Below are 21,299 nucleotides of genomic sequence, written 5' to 3' on the forward strand. Positions count from 1 at the left end.
AGGCAAGGCCTCAGACTGCTAGGGTATGATACCAAATGATGCAGATCTTACAGTATGGAAATCAGTGTAGGACCAAGATTTTTTCCAGTTCTTTTTCTTGTACTACACAGAAACGAGTAACACTCTAAGCGCCAGGTTTATGGCCATAAACTTTGTTTCTCATGTAGTGTGAGAAACCATGCTTTGCTTTTTGACGTGGCTATGGACTACGTTCCTTGCTGTGGTCGCATGCATGTCAGTTACTCCTGGAGTTTTGGTAGGTTAATGTTCAGAATGTAATGAGAAGGGAAACTTGTTTCTGAAAATATTGCCAAACCCAGCTGATTTGAAAATAAGAAGAAATCCTAATGAACCTACATCACTTCTCTATGACTGGAGGAAGAGATGCCTTGTAGTTCCTTTAAATCATAAGTTTCATAAAGAAACATCTCATTTTGAGATGAGCTCTTGTATAGTAAGCTCCATTCATGGAACTTAGGATTTTTTATTCCTGTCTCAAAAAAGTTACCATGAACGCCCTAGAGAAGTATTTGAACAGAACATCATTTTGCATAAAGCATTTTTAGAGTCTGCCTTGATGCTCTGATTATGCAGCAAGCATGGATATATTTCTATTGCTTAAGTAGTAAAGGAATGTTATCCTTTTAGGATTTTTGTTAAACTTTGTTTGCAGAGGTAGTGGCGACTTACTTATTTGCAAGCAGGCAGATCAAACAAGATATACTTCATTTTCACTCCGTATTTCTCTGATAGGGCCACAAATGCTTTTTTTTCCTTGATAAAGTGAAATTCTGTTTTAGTAACAGTTTTGTGTGTAATTGTATTCTAGGCAACTGCTTTTTTTATTCAGCGCTTTTTTTCTGTTATTGGTTTTAAGTAGCTGTCAGTCTAGGGCCTTCCTCAAGGCCTTTGAATGGTTTTCAAAGTAGACTTTGGAATTTAAGATGTCTGGAAGTGAGACTACTTTTAAGATGACAATGAGTTGATGAAGTAAAATAGGCATCAAGAATAACGAATAGAACTTTTGGGATTATGGGGATTTAAGTTCTGAAGTTTGGACTCCTGTGCTTTGTGTAAAATTTTTAATTTCACTTGTCTGCTGGATAGACCAAATTAAAAAAAAAAAAAAAAGATCTGGAGCAACTAAAATTTGAGTTATTCTCATGGAACATCAAAATGCACAGTGGGGTTAACTTTCTTTGTTTAGACTTTATTTAGTTTGCTAGAAATGTTATTTATTACTAAAATACCAGGATTTTTAAAAAATCGTGTTTTTTATTTTATTTTTTTTTTAAGACAAGGCCCAGCTACTCGAAATAGCCAAAGCTAATGCAGCTGCCATGTGTGCAAAGTCTGGTGTTCCTTTACCACCAAGCCTGATGCCTATGTTATCTCAAAAGAAGGATGACAAAGCCAGTCAGAAGTCGTCAAGAGATACACTAAAGGAGCTCACTGAGGTAAGTGAGAATAACAATGCTAAACTTGAAAATAAGTAAGCTATTTTTTGTGACTGCTAGGTAAACCGATCTGGGCTGCAGTATGCCTATAGTGGTTATGAGTTACTAGGTCAAACTCCCGTTGAATATAACATGTGTTGTGTATCTGGCCAACCTCAAAATATTTCAGAAGAAATCTGGGATCTTTTAGAGCCATTGCTTCTGACTAGGTTTCTGCACTACTGGTGGAATTGAGGCAGTATTAGTAACTATTAATTCCTAGGTTTTCCTGTGTAGTAGTTTCATGAGTTTATAGGCAATTTTTTATACAGTTAAGTCCTATCGGATTGTGGGTTGCCAGACAACCTTGCAGCCCTTGGCACACATTCTGAAACTAGCTAGTTTTACAGTTTTCTTCGGATTGGATTTAACAGTTTGTCTATGCTGTTTGGTGCGTGAGTGCCTAGCAAACTTAGGTATGTGTGTAAGAAGTCAAAAGTACATGTATTGGTAACATTCCTAAAGGATTTTCTCAGATTATACCTCCTACTTTAGAGAAGAAAAATGTTATTTGTAAAAGTGTTGTCCATTTTGGTTGAAAGGTCCAGGTTTATTCACAAATGTTATTTCCCTTGATATTTTTTTTTCCCCAGAAATGCAAGAAGATTGCTCAAAGCACAGATGATGTGATAGTGAATAAGCCTCATGTTTCTGATGAAGAGGAGGAAGAACGTCCTTTCTATAATCACCCCTTTAAGCTCAATGAACCTAAACCTATTTTTTTCAATTTAAGTGTGAGTACTTCTGTGATTTGCAATGATGTTGTTTGCTATTGAGAGGGTGTAAATGTCCCATTAAACTCCTTCCTTTTGACTGCTGCTTTTTGAGGGCTGCTTTGTCAGAGTTTGTGGTGACATTTTCAGGACATGAGCATGTTGGAAAGAATAAAATGAGGGACCTTTTCTGCATATGCATCTGGTATTCGTATGCTTTGAAGCATGGATTAGAATATGTCTAGGTATATTTTTCAGCTGCATGTTTAGGACTTTTTGTGGCCATGAAAGTTCGCCCTGATTTTTCAAAGTACTATAAAAGTATTAATATGCTAAGTGAAAATATAAATATAATAATATAAATGTATATTTACATGTATAAATAAATATAGTTTATGATGTATGCAATATAAGTAGTAATACATATTTACAGAAAATGTAAGGTAGAAATAAATTTATGCTTTATATCATACCATTAGCAGCGGTACGATGAAACTCAGGAAATCTTGGGGTTCCATGTAGGCTCTGAAGAGGATTGTTTTTTAGTGCTCATGGGCTGCTGTACCTGTTCTCCACAGCTTTGACCCATTTAGAATAATCCTTTCCTGTTTTTTCTTTGTTCTAGACTTAATTACTGTTCATATCCATGTTCCTTTGATAGTAGGAATTTACCCAATGTTACCAGCTTGCGTGGGCTCTGTTTGTCTTTTGCCAGATGAACCTATCAGAGATTTCTGTGGCCTATTAAGATATTAGAGAAATGTTCTAAGGAAAACAGTCTCATAGGCTTATTTTACTTAGATATCCATGTTGCTATTAAAAATACTAGAAACTGAAAAGGTTGAAAACTACTTTCTATATAGATAATAATGTAGAGCTTTTTATCATCATATGGGTGTCGCAGAGACTTTTTTTTCTTCCCAGAATTTGGGTGTGTTGGGGTGGGCAGGCAGGGGGACAGATGGCACTACAGAAAGCATGTGTGGCAAATTAAGATTGTTCTATCAGTGATGGTGTGGAAGGAAAGCCAGGAGGTTAACTGTAAGAGTGAGGTTTTGCTTTTTTCTTTTTTTTTTGGCTGACAAAGCTGGTTTAAGAGATTATAGCTTCTGTTTCTTCCTATACTGCAGTTTGTTGCTCTTACATGTTTTTTAGATCTGCACTAAAAGTAAAACTGCTTTGAGTTCGAAATTAGTAACCAGGATGACTGTTTTGTGAAAACTAAGTACTAATACCAAGTGTATATGCAATAAGCTGTTTCTCAAAGACATGTTGCAAGTGTTGTGTTTTTTCAGGTTCTAACTTTTTCCAACTTTTTTTTTTTTTTAAGACTCCCAGCATAAAACCAGCACCACCACCACAACCAAAAAATCAGGTCAGCCTGTCAAAGGAATTTCCTGTTTCATCTGGGTCTCAGCATAGGAAAAAAGAAGCAGATAGTGTCTATGGAGAATGGGTTCCAGTTGAAAAAGGCAAAGAAGATAGCAAGGATGATGTTTTCCCCAAACCATCCATTGAGGTAAGGAAGGGAAGGAGAGCGTATACTTTAAGAAAAAAGAAACCATTACCTGGTCAGTCTGGTGCCAAACAGCAGCCTGTGAAAAAAAAACGTGTGCATAGGTAGTATCTGGCACTCTAATAAGCTGATTAGCTGAACTGCTGCAGTCTTCAAGTTTGCTCACCATGTTCGTATGAGCAATGATGAAATGATGAAAGCATCCTGTACCCATACTGTGTGCTTTTGTCAAGTAGCAACTTTGTTGTCTCAGTAGAATTGAAACTTTTGCTTGAAGATTGAAAAGCAAGATTCTCACCCAGTTTCTTGGAAGGGTTGTTACCGTAAGTTGAGATTTTAATAAAATGAGTAATAAGTAAAGTTGTCCTACCAATGTTAGAGCAATAACATTGAATTGGAATGTAATCCATTAAAAATAGATTTGAAAGTAGTTTTTAAAACTGCTGTTTCATTGGATGTATCTACTCGTTTTTTCAACTTTATAGTCCCATTTTCTTATACAGTTGTCTTCCATATGGCCTTCTAAAGGAAAATCTAATTGTATGTATAATAAACTGAAAAAAAAATGTTTTTCCCCTTGAGATGTCTTCAAAAGGATATTTTGTTGGGGTTTTTGTAATTAAGTAAATTATTTAAGATATTTCTTTTTTTTCCAAGTTGATGTCACCTTATTGCATCTAAAGACTTGTTCTCTCATACCTTTCAAAGCAAATAAATAAGAAAGCCTTGCTTTCAATTTCTGATAAAATCGTTTTTCACCTTGGTGCATTTTGTTTTTCAATGATATTCTAAGATTGTACAATTCACTTCCTGAAGCACAGTTGGTATTTTCTTCTGTGTTTTTTACAGCACCAAAATCAGTGAATTTAACACAATCAGCAGACACTTCCATTGTACACCTCAAAGTCAGAGTTTGAGGGTCAGGCACTGAAATTCACTGTTGTCTCAGTGTAGATATTAACTGCTGTCTGGTCTGTGTCAAGAGCCACTAATGAGACAAATGTTCTGAAATGTTTGTACAGAATATCATTCTCAGTTACAAGTATGTATTTTTTTTTTTAAAAAAGCCCATAGGGTGGGAACATTTTAAGCTAATACTTGGCCGTGTTTTTACCAGCTGGTAAAAAGTCTTGACCTTCAAGTAATTAACGATCAGCTTGGTTCAGGCAAGCTGTGTAGATGTCCACATTCAGGTTGCCAAAGACAGGAGGCATTTGACAAATGGGGTTAGACAAGCGCTGATGGTCTGTGTATTGATTATGTATAAGAAGCCTTTAAAAATGGCATTGGAGTAAATATATTCAACATAGCTTTCCTTTCTGTCACATGTATCCTTATAAATGCTTGTAACCATTTTGTCTGTTTATATATTTTGTAAATAAATATTTTCATTTGCATTTACCTTAACGTGGTTTGTGTTAAGGGTGATTTCAAGGGTCAGTAGCTGACAGCAGAACATACCCATTCCATTGTGTTTGGCAGTCCTTAATCTTGAACTGTAGGAAAATTCTTGTAGGAGCAGGATCCCTGTACGTTTCTCCAGGGAGTATGAAAGGTAACAGAGTGCTTCTCTGCTTAACGTTATGACTTATTTTTTTTAAATGTTATGGGACTCTTTGAGGATGAGATTGCTTCTGTTGAGCATAATAAGTCAGATAAGCTCCCTTGCTGCTAGACTAAGGGTAGTGAGGGAGCATGCTTCGATCTTCAGGAGGTTTGACATACAATTTACCTCCATTCGTTTTGCTTGCTTGTTAATTTTGATGTCTGGTTCTCACAATTCTGATTCAAGTCTGTGTTGATACTAAAAGCGAACACATAATTGGTTTTATTATTATGTTTTTATTCAAGTCACAGGATTAGTTACAGTTGTACGCAGTCTAAAATGGCCCTGCTAAAATATTATAAATTATATTAACACCCTAACATTTTATTAAAACAGTTGTTTGTGGTGGTACAAGATGGAGGAAAAAAGTCATGCCTCTATTAATGTGAAGTATCGGAATGCGTGTAGATGCCAGGGAAATGTAGAAGGAACAAGTTATATTTGAAAGCTACAGAGATAAAATGTTGGATTTAAGTTTGGAATATACAGTGGTGACTATTATGCAGAGAAGCCCTCTTGATCTAAAATGCAGGAAATGCATTTAGTGTATCAGTGGACTAACAAAGTGTGTAACAAAATGCTCGTCTTTTTATTGTCAACTTCTTCCTGCTTGGTTCAGTATTTGTGTGTGTGGGGAAAATGTTATTAAAACTCAGGATTGGAAAGGCAGAACTCTTACAGAGAATAGCATGCTGAACTTGAAACTGTTTTACTTGACTAAATAATAACAACTTTTCATACTTCAAGCAGAGATTTTTTTTTCCAAGATCCAAAGCTGCCATCGCGTGTCTTGACATAATACAAAGCCATGATGGTCTCCAAAATGGTGACTGGCCATGTGGGGAAAGTGTATGGGAATTCTAACTAACCAGGGTATCTACTAATAGGCCCCAGTCCGGTAAAGCACTAAAGTACACATGTATGTTTAAGTATGTGAGTGGTCCCAATGTGATTTCAGTGGACTACTTGCATGCCTATGTGTATTGCTGGATTGAAGCTTTTGGTGAGTAGAATAACTTTCATTTATCTCCTGAACCAGTTTCACAAACAAAACCTTAAAGAATTATTTGAACTGTATAAGGGGGAACTTGTTAATACAAGATAGTGTATATTGCAAAGAACATTCTTTTGCATACATAACTATCATGTTGAGTGATTGATAGAAAACCTTTTAATTCTTCTTATACCCTGTTTACAGTCTGTGTTTTTGTCATCTGGGACAATAAATAAACATTGAAGTCAGTTTCATAGACTCTTCAGACTTTGAGTCTGAATGAAGTCTTTATGAGACAGACTTTTGAGTCTGTCTTGGTCAATGCCAGATGCTTTAGCAACGTGATAGGGAATGATACTCCTGGAGGAAATACTTTTTGTCCTGAGCTGTAAAAAAACAGTAACAACAAAAAAAAATCACCTTCCCCCATCTTAAACTAAGATTTAATAGCCAGAATACAAAAATAATTACTGTGTTGCATGTGATTGTAGACTTTTTTGTCTGCCTGTTACTGTTATTTCAGGATTTACTAAATTCTTGATGTCTCTTGTGGCAGGGATTTTATGGATTAGCTATATTCTTCTTTCAACAGAGTCAGTTTTAAATTGGTTTCATTTTTTTCTACTGGCCCTTTATTCTAGTATAATGTGAGAGGCTAAGGTTGTGAGATGCTGACTAATACTAGATAAGTCTGTCATAATATGAAGTACCAAAACCAAACGAAAAACAAACAAACAAAAAAACCACAAAAACAGAACACCTAATTTTTGTCTATGTGCCATTTGCTGTTTTGATTATTAAGTTTCTTCCATGATTTAAACTGTTCCAACCCTTTCCGTCTCCTTCACATGCATGCGTTCAACTAAGTTTCACGTGTCTCTGAGTATTGTTGTTTTTATCCCTTCAGTCCATAAAGGAGATAGCATTTGAAGAGTAAGCACAGGAACTTACATAAGAGCCGTATACTAGCCATAATTTGTTACGTCCTAACATACCCAAATGTTTTGGTTTTCTTTCTTGGCTGCTGTGCACATAGAGCAGAGGTTTTCATTGAGCTTCTTTGTTCCATATTTTTACCCAGATGATTTTGGTTATGTGGGAGATTGTTTCAATTTTATTTTTTTCATTAAATTTTATTCTCGTTTAGCAGCACAGATATAAATAATCCTTTCCAAAACAGTCAATCTTGTGAACTGCAAGTCTGGTTTCACTTTTATGCAGGTTTTTTTTTTAGGCTGATTTTTAAGCAATAAAGCTAAGTTCATGGAATGCAAGTGATTCTTGCTATAGTATAGCTTGAACTTTTAGTGTGACTTAATATGGTACTCACGTAAACAGCTCTATATGAAGGCCTTTGCCTATTTTTTTAGTTAAATTATGGTTAATTCTGTTGGTTAATAAGATTCCATTGAACTCTAAGTATTAAAAAACAGAACTTTCAGTGACCAAAATAGATCTCTTAGATATTTTTTATGGACAGATCATACTAAATTAACAGGGTGTTACAGTTTAACTTCAGATTTTCGATTTGTTTAGGAAAACACAGTGTATGTAAGAAGTAGCCCCAGGAATTTTTTTTCACATTGCCTATTTATATGCCAAACCAACTATTTGATGTGTAAAACAACTCTGTAGTACTTGTGATATTTGTTCTGCAACAGCTTTTTCCAGATCAGATGGGATATTATTATTGTTTGATGTATTTTTTAAAATACATCTTTTTCTTCCTAGGGCGTGGACATAACTACAGCCATGAATGATCGAGCACTGGCTCAGAAAAGGCTTAATGAAAACACGTTCGATTTAGAGGCCATGTGCATGCTAAATCGTGCACAGGAACAGGTATGTTGCACTTTTTCATCAGTGTTTTGATGAAGTTAAAAAGTATAAATGTTCATGCTTCATACCACCTGCATTTCCTATTTGTACATATACGTATATGCGTCTTCAGTAATTTTTTTGGAAGCTCAGCTTATGGGCACATACTTAAAAAAAAGTATTTAGTTTGCCTTTCATAGTACTAGTATTGAACCACAAACTTGCTAGACTCAGAGTTCAAGGTTTAGGGCTAATATAAAAAGATACTCAGTTTTTTGAAGTATCTGCATATAAATGAGTGTTAATGAACGTACTACTAAATACAAGTGAAGAATCATATCAAAGCTATTGAGAAGCAATAGAAAATGGTTGTGACAAAATGTGCAAAATCTTTGTTTAGATCTTACATTGATTTTTATTTTGTAGATTGATGCCTGGGCTCAATCAAACTCCATACCTGGCCAGTTCACGGGAAGTACAGGAGCACAGATACTGTCTTCGGATGAGCTAACCAACAGTGGTCCCCAAGCATGGATTAGAAAGGTAGAAGTTACGCAGACATACTTGTCTAAATATCACATATTAAATATCAGCGAAAGTATCGGAACATGTCAAAAATGTGCTTTAAAAACCTATGTTAATGCATGTGTCAACTACAAGAGACTGAGTTAAATCTTTGTCTTCGATCAATTTAGCTACTTGCTGCTGCTGTGTTCATTTTGTTGTGCGTTAAAGACGTTGATCATGACATTTCAGTTGAATGTCTAGAGTACTGCAATAAGATGTGCGTCTGATACTTGAGTCAGTTCATACGTACTTACACTGAAACGACATTCACGATACTGGTATGGCTGCAGTGGTAGGTCCATCACTACTTTTACGGGATTGAAGCAGATCAGGCAAGCTTTGATCCTGATGTCACTGAAGTCAATGATACTTTGGCATCACCTTCAGCAAGCCAAGTCCCAAATGGCCATTCTGTTTGGCTTGGTTCTGTCTGATTACTGCTTTGCCTCTATTTGTATCACCAGTGTTTTCTGGGAGTCAAAAATTGGGAGTATTAAAACAGGAGTTGCAGTTGGGTTAGTAAGTTTAACGTTATCCTCCAGTGAAATAGTTACCTCTTCCTACAGAGTACTGCTGGCTTATTTTGGGGGTGTGATGCGTCATACATACATGCGTTTTATAAGTTTAATAAGTCATGCTTCATCTTTGAAAACGAATGCTGAACTGGTTCTCTTTCAAGAAGTAGAACTGAGGAATTCAAGCAATATCTGTTTTTCAGGTGAAAACGAATTATGAGTTACGGTGGTCATTTTCACAAGTAATGTAGTTGAGTATATGCTGTATCTGTTTATCCTTCCAGAATTCGGCGTTAAGGCAAACCTCAAAACTGGTAGGGTAGACTTGAGGCTTAGCTAGAATTTTCCACAGAACTTGGTGTAAACCGTGAACACAAAAGTCTAGAATTATGACAACCTAAAAATAGAAATATTTCTGCCAAGATTCACTTACTTGTTTTTCCACTTTGTATAGCCAAGCAATACAGAGAGCCAGGCAACATAGAGGTCCAAGTTACTTGCTAGATGGGAATCTTTTGGGCTCTTGTTGTGAATACTGAGTGTAGATAATAATCTTATTTTAAAAATTATCAACTTCTGAGATTGTAACAGAACAGCTGTGATTACAATAATTGTCACGGGCAGAGGAACTTAGAAATATAAAGCACACTCAGCAGGGAGGTGTGTTGGTGAGAAAAGGAGAGCTTTTCTCACCAAGAGGCTTGGGAAAGAGATCAGCAAGCTTCCTGAGGGTTCTGCCTTTCTGCATACCTTGAGTGGAATCCCAAGACAAAGGGAAGGAAGTATCTCTGATCATCTCTTTCCCAAGCCTCCTTCTCATCCCCTTTTCCTTCCTTGAGGTTCTGTGCTGGTGGTCTTCTGTGCTTTGCAGTAACTAAGGGAAGGTCTGCTAAGGAAAATTAAGTGGAGAAGTTACGTGTTTTTTCTTGGTCTTTTAACTGTACTCTGTCGTCCGACTGAAAGAAAGCTTTATAAGGAGAAAATGAGAGAAGAGTCTGGTGTCTGGCTTGCGGGCATAACTGCTGTGAGGAGCAGAAGCTTATTGGAATGTTTTGTTGAACCTAGAACTAGGAGTGAGTTGGCAGAAGCACTTATGTCTTTCCCATAGCTGTAAAAACGTAGTGGTTTACAGTAGGCATCCTCCTTGGCAAGCGTCGTGTAGTTTGTCAGAATGGAGGCTGCTACTGTAAACAAGAAGAGTTGTTGGGTGAAGACCACTTCACTCAGAGGGTGGTGAGGCACTGGCACAGGTTGCCCAGAGAAGCTGTGGGTGCCCCATCCCTGGAGGTGCTCAAGGCCAGGCTGGATGGGGCTTTGGGCAGCCTGGTCTGGTGGGAGGTGTCTCTGCCCATGGCAGGGGGTTGGAACTGGATGGTCTTTGCGGTCCCTTCCAACCCAAGCCATTCTATGAAGATAATAAGAAGGACACAGTCCTCTTCCTGCTCGGCATTCCTCAGCTTGACTTCTTTTGCTCTTTCCAGGTTCCATGTTCGCACACACATTGCCATCAGACTCATAGGATGACAAGTAGTTACAGTCATGCGCCCTCTACAAAATGCGTTAGGGCTAACCAAGTGTCTTCCTGGTTTTAGGAATGGTGGGGCCTGTGAAAGCCTTCACAAAACTCGGGTTTGATGAACTTAATGTGGAGTCATATCCATATGATTTCACAGGAAAAAAAAAGTGAATTAGGGATAATGAGTTATGAATGCATGTTATCTTTCTCAGTGACATGAGTGCAAACCAACCATGAAATGCAAAGTACAGGTTACGTTTTATTTAGGCACGTGAAGTTGTGACATAGTTCCTGATAATTATGCAACGTAGTGCTTGAAATCAGAATTGTACTTACTTTCCTTTTGTTTTGTCCTAAGAAAAGAACATATTTTTGACATGAAAAAAATATATTTGTAATTTTCATCTACTAGTAGGGCTACGGGATTTTTTGGGGTTTGTGGCATGTGTAAATTAATGCAATTTTCTGACTAAAGATGTAGCTTACTGAAGGTGATTAGGATTTCATAGGAGACTGTCATAAGAGGACTTGTGGACACGTACTGTTTAGCAGAAACAGAGCCAGTGTCAGCTAGGTATTTGTTGATCAGGTAAACAGAACATCTTACATGTACAGACATTGTGCTCGACAGAGGTAATGACCAAACCAGATAGCTGTAACAAAACAGAAGAGCAGTGTCAGGAGGGGAGAAAATTTAAGGTACTTAGGGAACGTGTTTGATAAGTGCTTTTGTCACTTTGCATTTCCTGGATTTCAGCTTGCTTTTTTTTTTTTTTTAAACTTAAAAAATGACTCTGGAGAGGTAATATGTACTCAAACCAAAATATGTTTGGAATTTCAGTTTTGTCTCAACAAAGTTTTGAGGGGCTTAGTTACTGAAACGGTTATGTGACACATTTGAATGAGTGACATACCAATTAGAAGTAAGGTGTTGTTTTTTTTAAAGTAATATACTAATTCATGATGTTTATATGCATAGGGTTCTGAGCAATATTCATAAAGGAATGATGATGTTGTTAGGCTTCTTGTATCATTAAAACAATTATGAACAATAATATCTTTTTCTTCTGAAAACTGGTTTCTGTTTCAGTTCATCATCACTGGTGTAATCAGTTCACAAATAGGACTTGTTCTGGAGGTTGCTTTTTTTTTTTTTTTTTCCTTCTTACAAATACACAGTGCTGATTGAATAAATGTCAAATCAGTGGAAGCAGTCAAATTTTTTCCAAGCAAGTTCTCTTGAGGTCTGCTTAATCAGACTTTTACCAGAGTCACCACTTGTTTTCGGATTTACCAGCTTAATTCTAATAGCCTGAACAAGGTTTTTGCAACGTTTTACATGCACAGAGTAATGCTTGGGGTTTGTTTCATTTAGTTGTGCTAAAGCATGACAGGCAATTTTACAGTGGCCACTAAAATGCTCTGTTTTGTGTAGTAAATTCTGAAAAATTGGATCTTCCATTCTTCCACAATCTAGCCATAGCAGATGAATAAAATGCTAATGATGGAGGTAAAAGTAAGTCTTGTGATTATTGCTTGCACAAGGACTGGTATGTGTCTTGCCAAGCTGACCTTTTAGCAAGGCAACATATCAAACTATTTGTATTCTTACTGCAGTATGTGTCACACAAGGAGCTTTATTTGGAAATGAAAGCCAGGTGTCAAGGCAAATCAGCCATGTTATATTGATTTGTTATACTGGGCTGGCCTCCTGCTCAGTCCTCAGAATGTTTTTTTCAGCTATCCTCAGCTTGGTTTCAATTGAATGTCTCCAAAAGCTGTGAACGGAAATCCTGAGGCTGATAGTGAGCGTTGTTTTTGTAAGGCATTTGATGGGATCCTTTGGGAAGATGCTCTCCCTCTCGTACTGGGGAAAGAATGTGGCTTCAGCTAAAAGTGCCACAGGTTGTATAATGGAAAACTCATTTGCTTCATAAGTTTCACCAAATATACTCCACTCATAAGTTCTTGGAAGTCATTCTTAAAGTAATCTGTAGACAGTCCGTTGAGCTACAGCTGAACAAGTCAAACTGCTGGCCTTTAAGGCTTTGTTATGTTTTGCTTAATAAAGCATTGCTCAAAAGAGAGAAACCTGCCTTCTGACAGAACTTAGGCTTTAATGCCACATCAGCTTTGTGAGAAGGAACAGGTATTTTCTTTTCAAAGAACATCCATTGTTAATGTGCTTCAAGATCTCTCATAATATTTTGGAAGCTGCAGGTGCTGTTTTATAGTTTATTTAATTCCGTATGTTATCTTTTTTTCCCCAGAGACAGCTGTTGCAGTAAAAGAATGGTGACCATGTACTTTGCATTGTCTTTAAGCAAAAAGCAGCAAAATGATCTTTCAAGTGTGATTCTTTTTTTGTTAAAGCCCCATACATGCTAATTTTGGCATTTGTAGTTTATTTTTGATTAACGATGCTGATTTCTCCCCTTCTCTCCTAATTTGTTGCCCTAAAGTGTCTTAAAAAAGGAGAATAATTTTTACTTAAAATTACTGAAAAAAAAACTCTTAAATGATCAGGTTTTACTATGTAGCCTGCTTTTTAAAGAAAAGTTAATGACAAGAATTTGGCATATTAGTTGTCTCCATCTGCTGGCAGAATGGAAATGTGCTTTAATTGGCTGACTTCATGGAATTTAGAGATCAAAAGATGAGGAAAAATGACATCAAATTTTTGTGCTGCCTTACTCAAATTGAGATTCGAGAATGAAATGCTATAGTTGTTTTCTAAAAAATTCATTCTGACAACAGAAACCAAGTACTTAGAAACCTGAGGTTAGTTGTATTCAATACAATTCAATTTGATACCCTCCATATGGACCAGATCTGCAAGGGTACCTGGCTGTGAAGTACTTTTATGGGATGAAAGAAGCCTTTTAAAATTTTTAAAACTGAAAAGATACTTATATCTTGCTTCCTTACTCTTGTTATCATTTCTAATATTTTTACATTTTTAAATATCATTAGAAACACGGCACTAATGCCATGGCACTTATACTCCATTAAAGCATGGAGTAAATTTGTTTGTACTGAATTACAAGAAATAAAAGAGGCAAATGGAACATAATTTTACAGGTAACATTAGAGTTTTGTATTTGTTTTCTTATTTAAAATTTTTTTGAAGAATATTTTTCCCTACTGCCGTGCTTCTTTGCTTCATTAATAATCTGAATCAAAGTAGGCGTCTTCTAGCTCTCTTCGTACTGGTGCTAGGCTTATTTTGTTTAGCATTTTAACGTGATGCCCAAGTACAACTGTGCTGTAATGAAACAAAACTTAATCATTTCTAAGTCCTTGTTGTCTTGGTTATGCTGTGCATGTTAAAAAATCAGCACAATATTAAAAGAACAAAACAACACAAACTACCTAAGTTATCACATAGGATTGTGAATTCATATACTGGAACAGATGTGGTTTCGTCTTTTATTTTGATTTTTTTTTTCTTTAATAAACTGCATTTTGGAATTTAGACCTCCTTATTTCCAATATTTGGAATTTATTCAGGCTCTGATAATTATTGTATAGGAGCTCAGGGCTTTAATTTTCAACTTTGAATATCACTACCTTGATTGTTTTCCTTTTTCTTTATACATTACCCCGACCCTCAAATTGGTACCTTTGCAGGTGTGCTTAGGAAGCTGTGTCACGCTAAAATGACCTCATCAAGAAATGTCACTCTTTTCACTTGTGAACTGAATACACACTGGTGATAATGAAACAGATGCTTATATTGAAAATTCTATCATTGCAAAGCAGGTACAAAAGAGGAATCGGAACCCAGGGTGACATTGACTGGGGTTTGTATCATTCTCGGCATGGTTGCCCTTTTCTTATGAGAGGTTCCTGGAAAAGAGAGGGGAGAATGAAAATGGAAGTAAGTAAAAGCCATTCTAGGTGTATAGATTGAGGCAGTCTGTATCGAGGAAGTGATTGTCTCTGCACACACACACTGCATGATCTGCACCAGTCCAAAAAAAAGTTAAACTGGAGAGGTGGGCTTAACCTCTCTGCTCTTCCATCAGAGCACCCTGTTAGTAAATGCAGCATCCAGTTGCATGATTGATAGGTATTTCCTTCACTGTTTAGTAGGTAAATATTTGGAGAAGTCTTACCACAACCTTCAGGCTTTTTTTTTTTTTTTTTAATCTTCTTAACACCATGAATAGCGGGGATTACACACATGCGTTATTAGCGTGCATCAGTTGCAAATGTTGAAAAGTTAATCCCCTTAAAAATATATTATCCTTGGTCTCTGCAAAAGTAAGACTTCTGGTTTTATTTACTTACAAATTGGAACCAAGGAACTCTTGTCAGTCTTTGTCCAAATCTCGGAAATGCTTACTTTTGCAAGCACAACTCAAAATTCAGGAGAAAAGGAGAAAAAAAAAACAAAACAACGTTCTACTAATTTGCTTTGATAGTAAGTAAAATTTCTACAAAAATACTAGGCATTGTATCCTCTAACCTACTATGAGAAATAACTGATGGACTTATCAGTGCCAGTGTGTAAACTTGTATATTTTAAGACAAGCAATTTTTTGCCGTGATGGAAATGATTGACTTACTTACTTGGGTCAGTGGGTGGGGCAGAAGAGAGATGATAGTTCACAGAATAACCTGTGAACTTTCACCCCTCTATATGGAAACTTGTTTCAGGGTCAAATCCTTGTAGCTGCCTTCTTGCCACGGTCAATGCCAGCCCTACTATTCACAACACTGCGGCCATCGAGGCCTAGGTACGTAAACATTTAAGGAGTTTTTAAAGTTCTTTACATCAAAACAGATTTTTAAAATTTCTGTTTATAAGCTTTCAACAGTTAACAGCTATTGTGTTAATGATGATTTGAAAGAATGTGACGACTACTGCTGCTAAACTGTGTGGCTAAGCGCCTTTTTTTCCTTTAAAAAACGAGAGAAAAGAAAAGCCTGTATCTGTTTCATGTGGATTTTCAGTGTAGAACTTGAATGTGCAACTGCTGTGTAATAAAATGGGGAAACTTTTAATGTTTAAAATACGCGTAAACACGATTTGAATGTCATTACTAAATGTGCTTGTATTTTGTTCAATAAATAGGTACACTTGGCACAACTGTTGCCAGTTAAACAGTTAACACTGCCTCCATTCACGAGATGCGAAGAGATGCATTGGAACCAAAGTAGTGTGTTTAAAACTGAACGGTTATCATTTTATTAAGTTCGTACGTCGGAAATGGGTCACTTGCCACTTTTGGATTGTGTTAGGATTTTCTTAAGTTGTTCTTTTTTGGAAATATTGATTTGTGTATTGTGTGTCTGCGTGAATTCTGGTTTATACAGATGTAATAAAGCTAAGGTGTATTTTTCTGAATTGAGTCTGTGAAAGGTTGTTAGAAACATTTTTGGAAGCTCCCACTTACGTTTTAAAATCGCAGTCCTAACTTTAGGATTTGTTTTACTTTTCTTTTTCTGGATAGGATCAGTTCTTAAGAGCAGCCCCTGTAACTGGAGGAATGGGAGCTCAACTGATGAGAAAAATGGGCTGGAGAGAAGGAGAAGGGCTTGGAAAAAACAAAGAAGGCAGTGTCGAGCCTATTATGGTTGATTTTAAGACCGATCGAAAAGGTAAGCACTTCCTTGAATGTTGTATGGCAGTATAAACTTATAAGTTTTTTTGAAGATAGGCAAAGTAACTTTGAAGTAGTAAGCTTTTTCTAGGTTCACCTCCACTGTGAAAATGAACAGGGTGATGTAGATGATTTTGATACTAGTTTTTCAAGGCCTGGATTACTTTCTTAGGTCCTGTCCTTAAGCCTGTGAACTCTTCCAGTTTATTAACTTGCCCTGACCATTGCCTTCTAGTTTAAAAAGGATTTCTTAGTTGCTCTGAAACTAGGGATATGCCTCAGTTGGATGTTTGGAAAAGGCGAGGACAGGGAAATGAGTTGTGGAAAAGCCATTGTGGTTGGTCGGGAGAAAGTGGCTGAAACAGGAATGGGACGGGATGTAAGATGGACTACTTAATCATCTTTAAACTGTGGTGAAGGACAGAGCTGAGTTACGGCTGCCTTTCAGCTGAAGTCCTGACGTGAACGGAGTGTCACACTGATTTTTAGGTCTTCCACATGGATTGTTTGCTTTCTTAGCCATCTGATATAACTGCTTCTCCACTTCCTAGCCTGATCCTGCTACAGCCACCTCTGCTCAACTGCAGTGATGTTTCCCTGCTTGCTTTCAAATGTTGTCTTAGGAACCTTTCCTCTTCATAAAGTCCATGGCCGCAGGTAGAAAACTGTTGCACTAGTCTCATTTGATTCAAGAGAATAAACTTTTTACTTACAGGCTGCTTAAAGTGGCAGCATGATTTATATGGTCATTCATCTTGCCAGCATATTCAGCAAGACTTCGGTATTCAGAGGAGATGTCTATGAAAACTTTCCATCTGAAATACCTATTCAAATTTTAAACGTTTTAAATAAAAGATACAGAATTGTAGTAGTAAAGATTTATCATTTAATTATTCTAATATGCATGTTACCAAAGTAAACAACTTAGCACTGACTGCAGGAAAGCATTCTTATTTGATAGTCTCCTCAATATTAAAAATAAAATGAAAAAAAAAAAAGATGCACCCCAGATTGTTTTTATATTTATATAAAAAATATATATATTTATATATATATATAATCTTTAATATGTTACATAGATAACATCTAAAATTAAAGCATAAAATATTTTGAATTATAAAATTATTTCTGTTAACTTCTGTCAATGCCCATAATTAAAGAAGAAAACAAAGCATGTAAGTGGAAATGTGAAACTTGTTGGCGGAGATGCTATTAGTTCTCAGTACAGAGACAGTACTGCTCAGTTGATCAAACTCGGTTAAAGCGTTAATTTATACAATTTGAATATTAAGTGAGAACATGAGAAATCTTGCCCAAGCTAGGAAAATATCTATTGCTTTCTAAATTATAAGGACCTAGTAGTGTAGTACGATTTTACAACCAGAGAAGTGCAACAGTCTCAAAATACAGAACACAATAATACAGACATCTTGGTTTAACATGAACAATGACCAAACTTGCTTTTCAGTTGTTTTTCTTCTGTGCAACTTTTCCATTTAAAGGGGAGAAAAAAAAAAATACTCTGGTGATAGTGGCTGTCAGGAAATTCTCCAAAAAATGTTCTCTTTGTTCCTGTTACTTATTTACTGTGGTCTCTGTAGAATGCTGTGTTGTAGAGTTCTCACTGCTGGTAAGAGTTCCTTCAATTTAGCTTGATTATTTAACAGTCAGAGGGAAGAAATTGAAACCAGAAATTTGAGTAAGCAGCCTGCATAACATAGTGGTGGCTTTTTGTGGTGAGGAGGGAAGAGTTAGCTCCGTACATTATATTGCTTGCTTCTTGTCACATCATAGGAAAGAGGAAGCTATTGCTGCGTATCCTGTGAACCTTTCTACAAACAAAGTAATTCTTGTGATGCACACTTCCATTACAGCTCAAATTTCTGGTTTTAAAAGTGTACCCCAGGATCTTCCATGTGGTTTCAGATATAAATTTCCTTAATGCTTGCAGAATTTTAAATTGAAATTTCAAGGATCAAGCCTGAAGTTCAGAGCCAGGATCAAGTCCTCATTGAGCTGGACATCCTGTAACAGATAGTTTGCTGTCTCTCCTTCAGAAAGCTTATTTCTCAATAAGATGGGGAAGAAATTAGGTGGAGCTAAAAGACATCAGTTCCTGGCACTTGATGGATTCATCTTTAAATACTGATAAGCTTACTGATGGATGGGTTTTGCTTTATTTTTATCTCTTTCTTATATTTGTTTATTATTTTAATATATCGAATCTTTTATTGTTTTCACAAAAATCTGTTCTGTGTTGATAAAGAATATGCTTGGCTCAAAATTAAGAAATATATTTGTAGGGTGACAGCTTGCATTATGAAGAAGCTTCATGCATTACAAAGAAGGAATTGAGCAGTGATGATACATTCAAGAAACACATCTGAAAAGCTTCATATGCAAGTGCTCTTTAATGCTTAAATGTAAAAAAAGCCAAATTTTCTTAAGTTCTTTGTGGAGGTTTAAAGACTGTTGAAGTGAAGGCTTAGAGAAAAAACACTCAGTACGTGTATATCACTGAAAGTCAGGCTGAGGTTTTAAAGTGGGGTCTGTCAGTCATTAAGAAAGTGACCAGGTTGTTTTAAAAAAACAACCTCCCCCCCCCCCCCCCCCCGAAAAAAAGGCAAAAAAAAAAAAATCCAACCAACCAATCAAAAACAGAAACCTCCACATTTTTAGAACTTACTCCCAAAATAAAATACTGTTTCTAAATACAGGAACAAGCAGTTTACGGAAGAGTTATTCAGTAGGCTGCACTAAGACATGAACCAAAGGGTTGTCTGCCTGTGTCATAGGTTTCCATTAGGTCCTGTTTTTTTTGGACACTGGTTCAGATCTGTGGTCCTCTGGCAGAATTGAAATTAAAAACCTTCTTGAACATTGCTGTCGGCCAGTAAGTTGGTTGTCTCTGTACGAAGACACTTGGTCCATCAGTTCTGAGTGAAAAGCAGAGCTAATCGGAGTCTGTCACAGCTTTTCTGAGAATCCCTCTTGAGTAGCCAGTGACAAGATGTGGAAAATGAGTGCCAGGGACTTGGAGTGAGGGAGATGCAATATTAATGCATGAGTGATTTAAGAATTGTTTGTTCAGAGGGAACTATTTGGTTATTTTGGATACAAACTTCTTTAACGGAAAACAACAACAAAAACAAACACAATTTTCGTTTTGATATCTATGGGGGTTTAATGCTACTTGAAAAGTCCATATTTAAGAGCTGCATGAATATATAAGGATGAAAATCTAGTAAGGAGGGGAGAATTTTCTTTTAAAGCAAAAACAAAAAGCCAACAAAAAAAAGCTGAAGGAGCAGGAAGAAACTCGAAACAAATGCAGTATCTCCCTGTCTTTATTCACCAAAGCAAGGAACAGAAACAAAAATCGAGGTAAGAAACAAAGTACCGTTGAAGGATTGAAGTCAGAGAAATTCTGAGCCACCAGTCAGGTACTTTGTTCATTTGCAGCTATTTAAGGTAAGGGCAAACTGAATTGAAGCAGACTCGAGTCTTTTCATAAGTATGGTGTGGTTATTGGTATTTGGTACATTTTTGGCAATTGTTATACTTTATCCTTTACTCTTGAAGATTTTAAAAAGAAAAATGTTCAGCTTCTATGTTTCACAGTGGCTTCCACTGAAACTTGTGCTCTGTTTATTACCTTTGGGCCCAGCTGCATGCTTTTCTGCTGTTTTATGTTCAGATGCAATTGAAACCACTACCTGGGCTGTGAACTTGGCCATAAAAGAAATAAAATTTGAATACTCTTAAATAAAGAGAGCACATGTTATAAGAAGACTATTACTTTGATACGGTAAAAGGACATACTGGGTACAGTTTATACTGGTCAATCGAAATACTTCACATGCTTAGCATGTTAAAGGCGAACTGTTAAGATAGTGGATGGCTTTTGGGTTGCACAACAGTGGTAAATACTGAATGAGAAAATGTTTTGAAGTTTCTCTCGTTCAGTGTTTCTCCAAAGAGGGTGCAGAAAACCAGGTGTTTCCTGACTTGCTTAAGACTACTCAAAAGTTTCTGCTAGCTGGCTTGTTAAGAATCTTGCTGGAGCACTTGAAAAAGGACGTTGTCTGTAATATGGAGGGAAAAAAAGTGCTGGATGAAAGGGAAGCTTGGAAGACTTCTGAGAAGACAGTTGTATGATGTCACCATGTTTTGTCTCTCTAATGCTTTACCTAGGAGAATACAGAAATCGTAAGGTGAGAATCATAAATATAACCTTTATCATGTTTTTTCTAGGGCTTGTTGCTGTGGGAGAGAAGGCACAAAAGAGATCTGGACATTACATTGTGATGAAGGATCTTTCAGGTGAGAATCTTACCTTGAAAAACTAATTTAAAATGATAGCTCTGATAGCAGCACTGCAATTTCACATACATTTTATCTTTAAGGTAAACATCCAGTTTCTGCGTTGATGGAGATCTGTAACAAAAGAAGATGGTCACCACCTGAATTTGTGTTGGTGGATGATAGTGGGCCTGATCATCGCAAACACTTCATCTTTAAGGTACGTTTGAATATCCTTGTTTGCTGTTCATTTCTCTATTAAAAGGTGGTATTAAATTTCTTTGTATTTGTGTATTCCAGGCTGGTGCGTGCTCAGCAATGTCTCAGTGCTAAAATTTCAGTCCAGTTTTTGTAAAGGCCAAATCAGATCTTTCAAGCACGTCAAATTGTAAATCCATCAAGAAACTCTGATATCAATCCTCTTGTTAGTAAAATGATTCACTTGCGTGGAATCATAGTCTTGCTTCTTATTTGCAGATGTCATGTTAAGTCTTAATGTTTTAAAGATAGTGAGCAAGGCTGAGTTATTTGTCTTATCTTAGAATGTGGTCTTTGTTTTCTCATGTGATATCTTGCATTAATAATTACCATTTGGAAATGATGACGCTCACAGACTAGGAATGAATTATGTCTGCCCCGAAAGAGAA

At 36.5% G+C, this 21,299-nt stretch overlaps 1 protein-coding gene across 4 annotated transcripts in view; it reads left to right on the forward strand.

Moving 5' to 3' along the window:
* SON (SON DNA and RNA binding protein) overlaps nucleotides 1–21,299 on the forward strand; it is a 39,045-nt gene that overhangs the window by 15,816 nt on the left and 1,930 nt on the right. For 3 of the 4 annotated variants that reach the window (XM_066978244.1, XM_066978256.1, XM_066978239.1), the window contains 8 exons: nucleotides 1,297–1,457; nucleotides 2,090–2,230; nucleotides 3,540–3,728; nucleotides 8,057–8,167; nucleotides 8,570–8,686; nucleotides 16,201–16,348; nucleotides 20,605–20,673; nucleotides 20,757–20,872. In XM_066978244.1, the coding sequence (XP_066834345.1) occupies nucleotides 1,297–1,457; nucleotides 2,090–2,230; nucleotides 3,540–3,728; nucleotides 8,057–8,167; nucleotides 8,570–8,686; nucleotides 16,201–16,348; nucleotides 20,605–20,673; nucleotides 20,757–20,872 (1,052 nt within the window). Of the gene's footprint in view, nucleotides 1–1,296; nucleotides 1,458–2,089; nucleotides 2,231–3,539; nucleotides 3,729–8,056; nucleotides 8,168–8,569; nucleotides 8,687–15,403; nucleotides 15,484–16,200; nucleotides 16,349–20,604; nucleotides 20,674–20,756; nucleotides 20,873–21,299 lie in introns of those variants that run through there. The other variant, XR_010825294.1, reaches the window with a different exon arrangement.

This window comes from Anser cygnoides, chromosome 1 (genome assembly GCF_040182565.1).
Source record: "Anser cygnoides isolate HZ-2024a breed goose chromosome 1, Taihu_goose_T2T_genome, whole genome shotgun sequence".
NCBI lineage: Eukaryota > Metazoa > Chordata > Aves > Anseriformes > Anatidae > Anser > Anser cygnoides.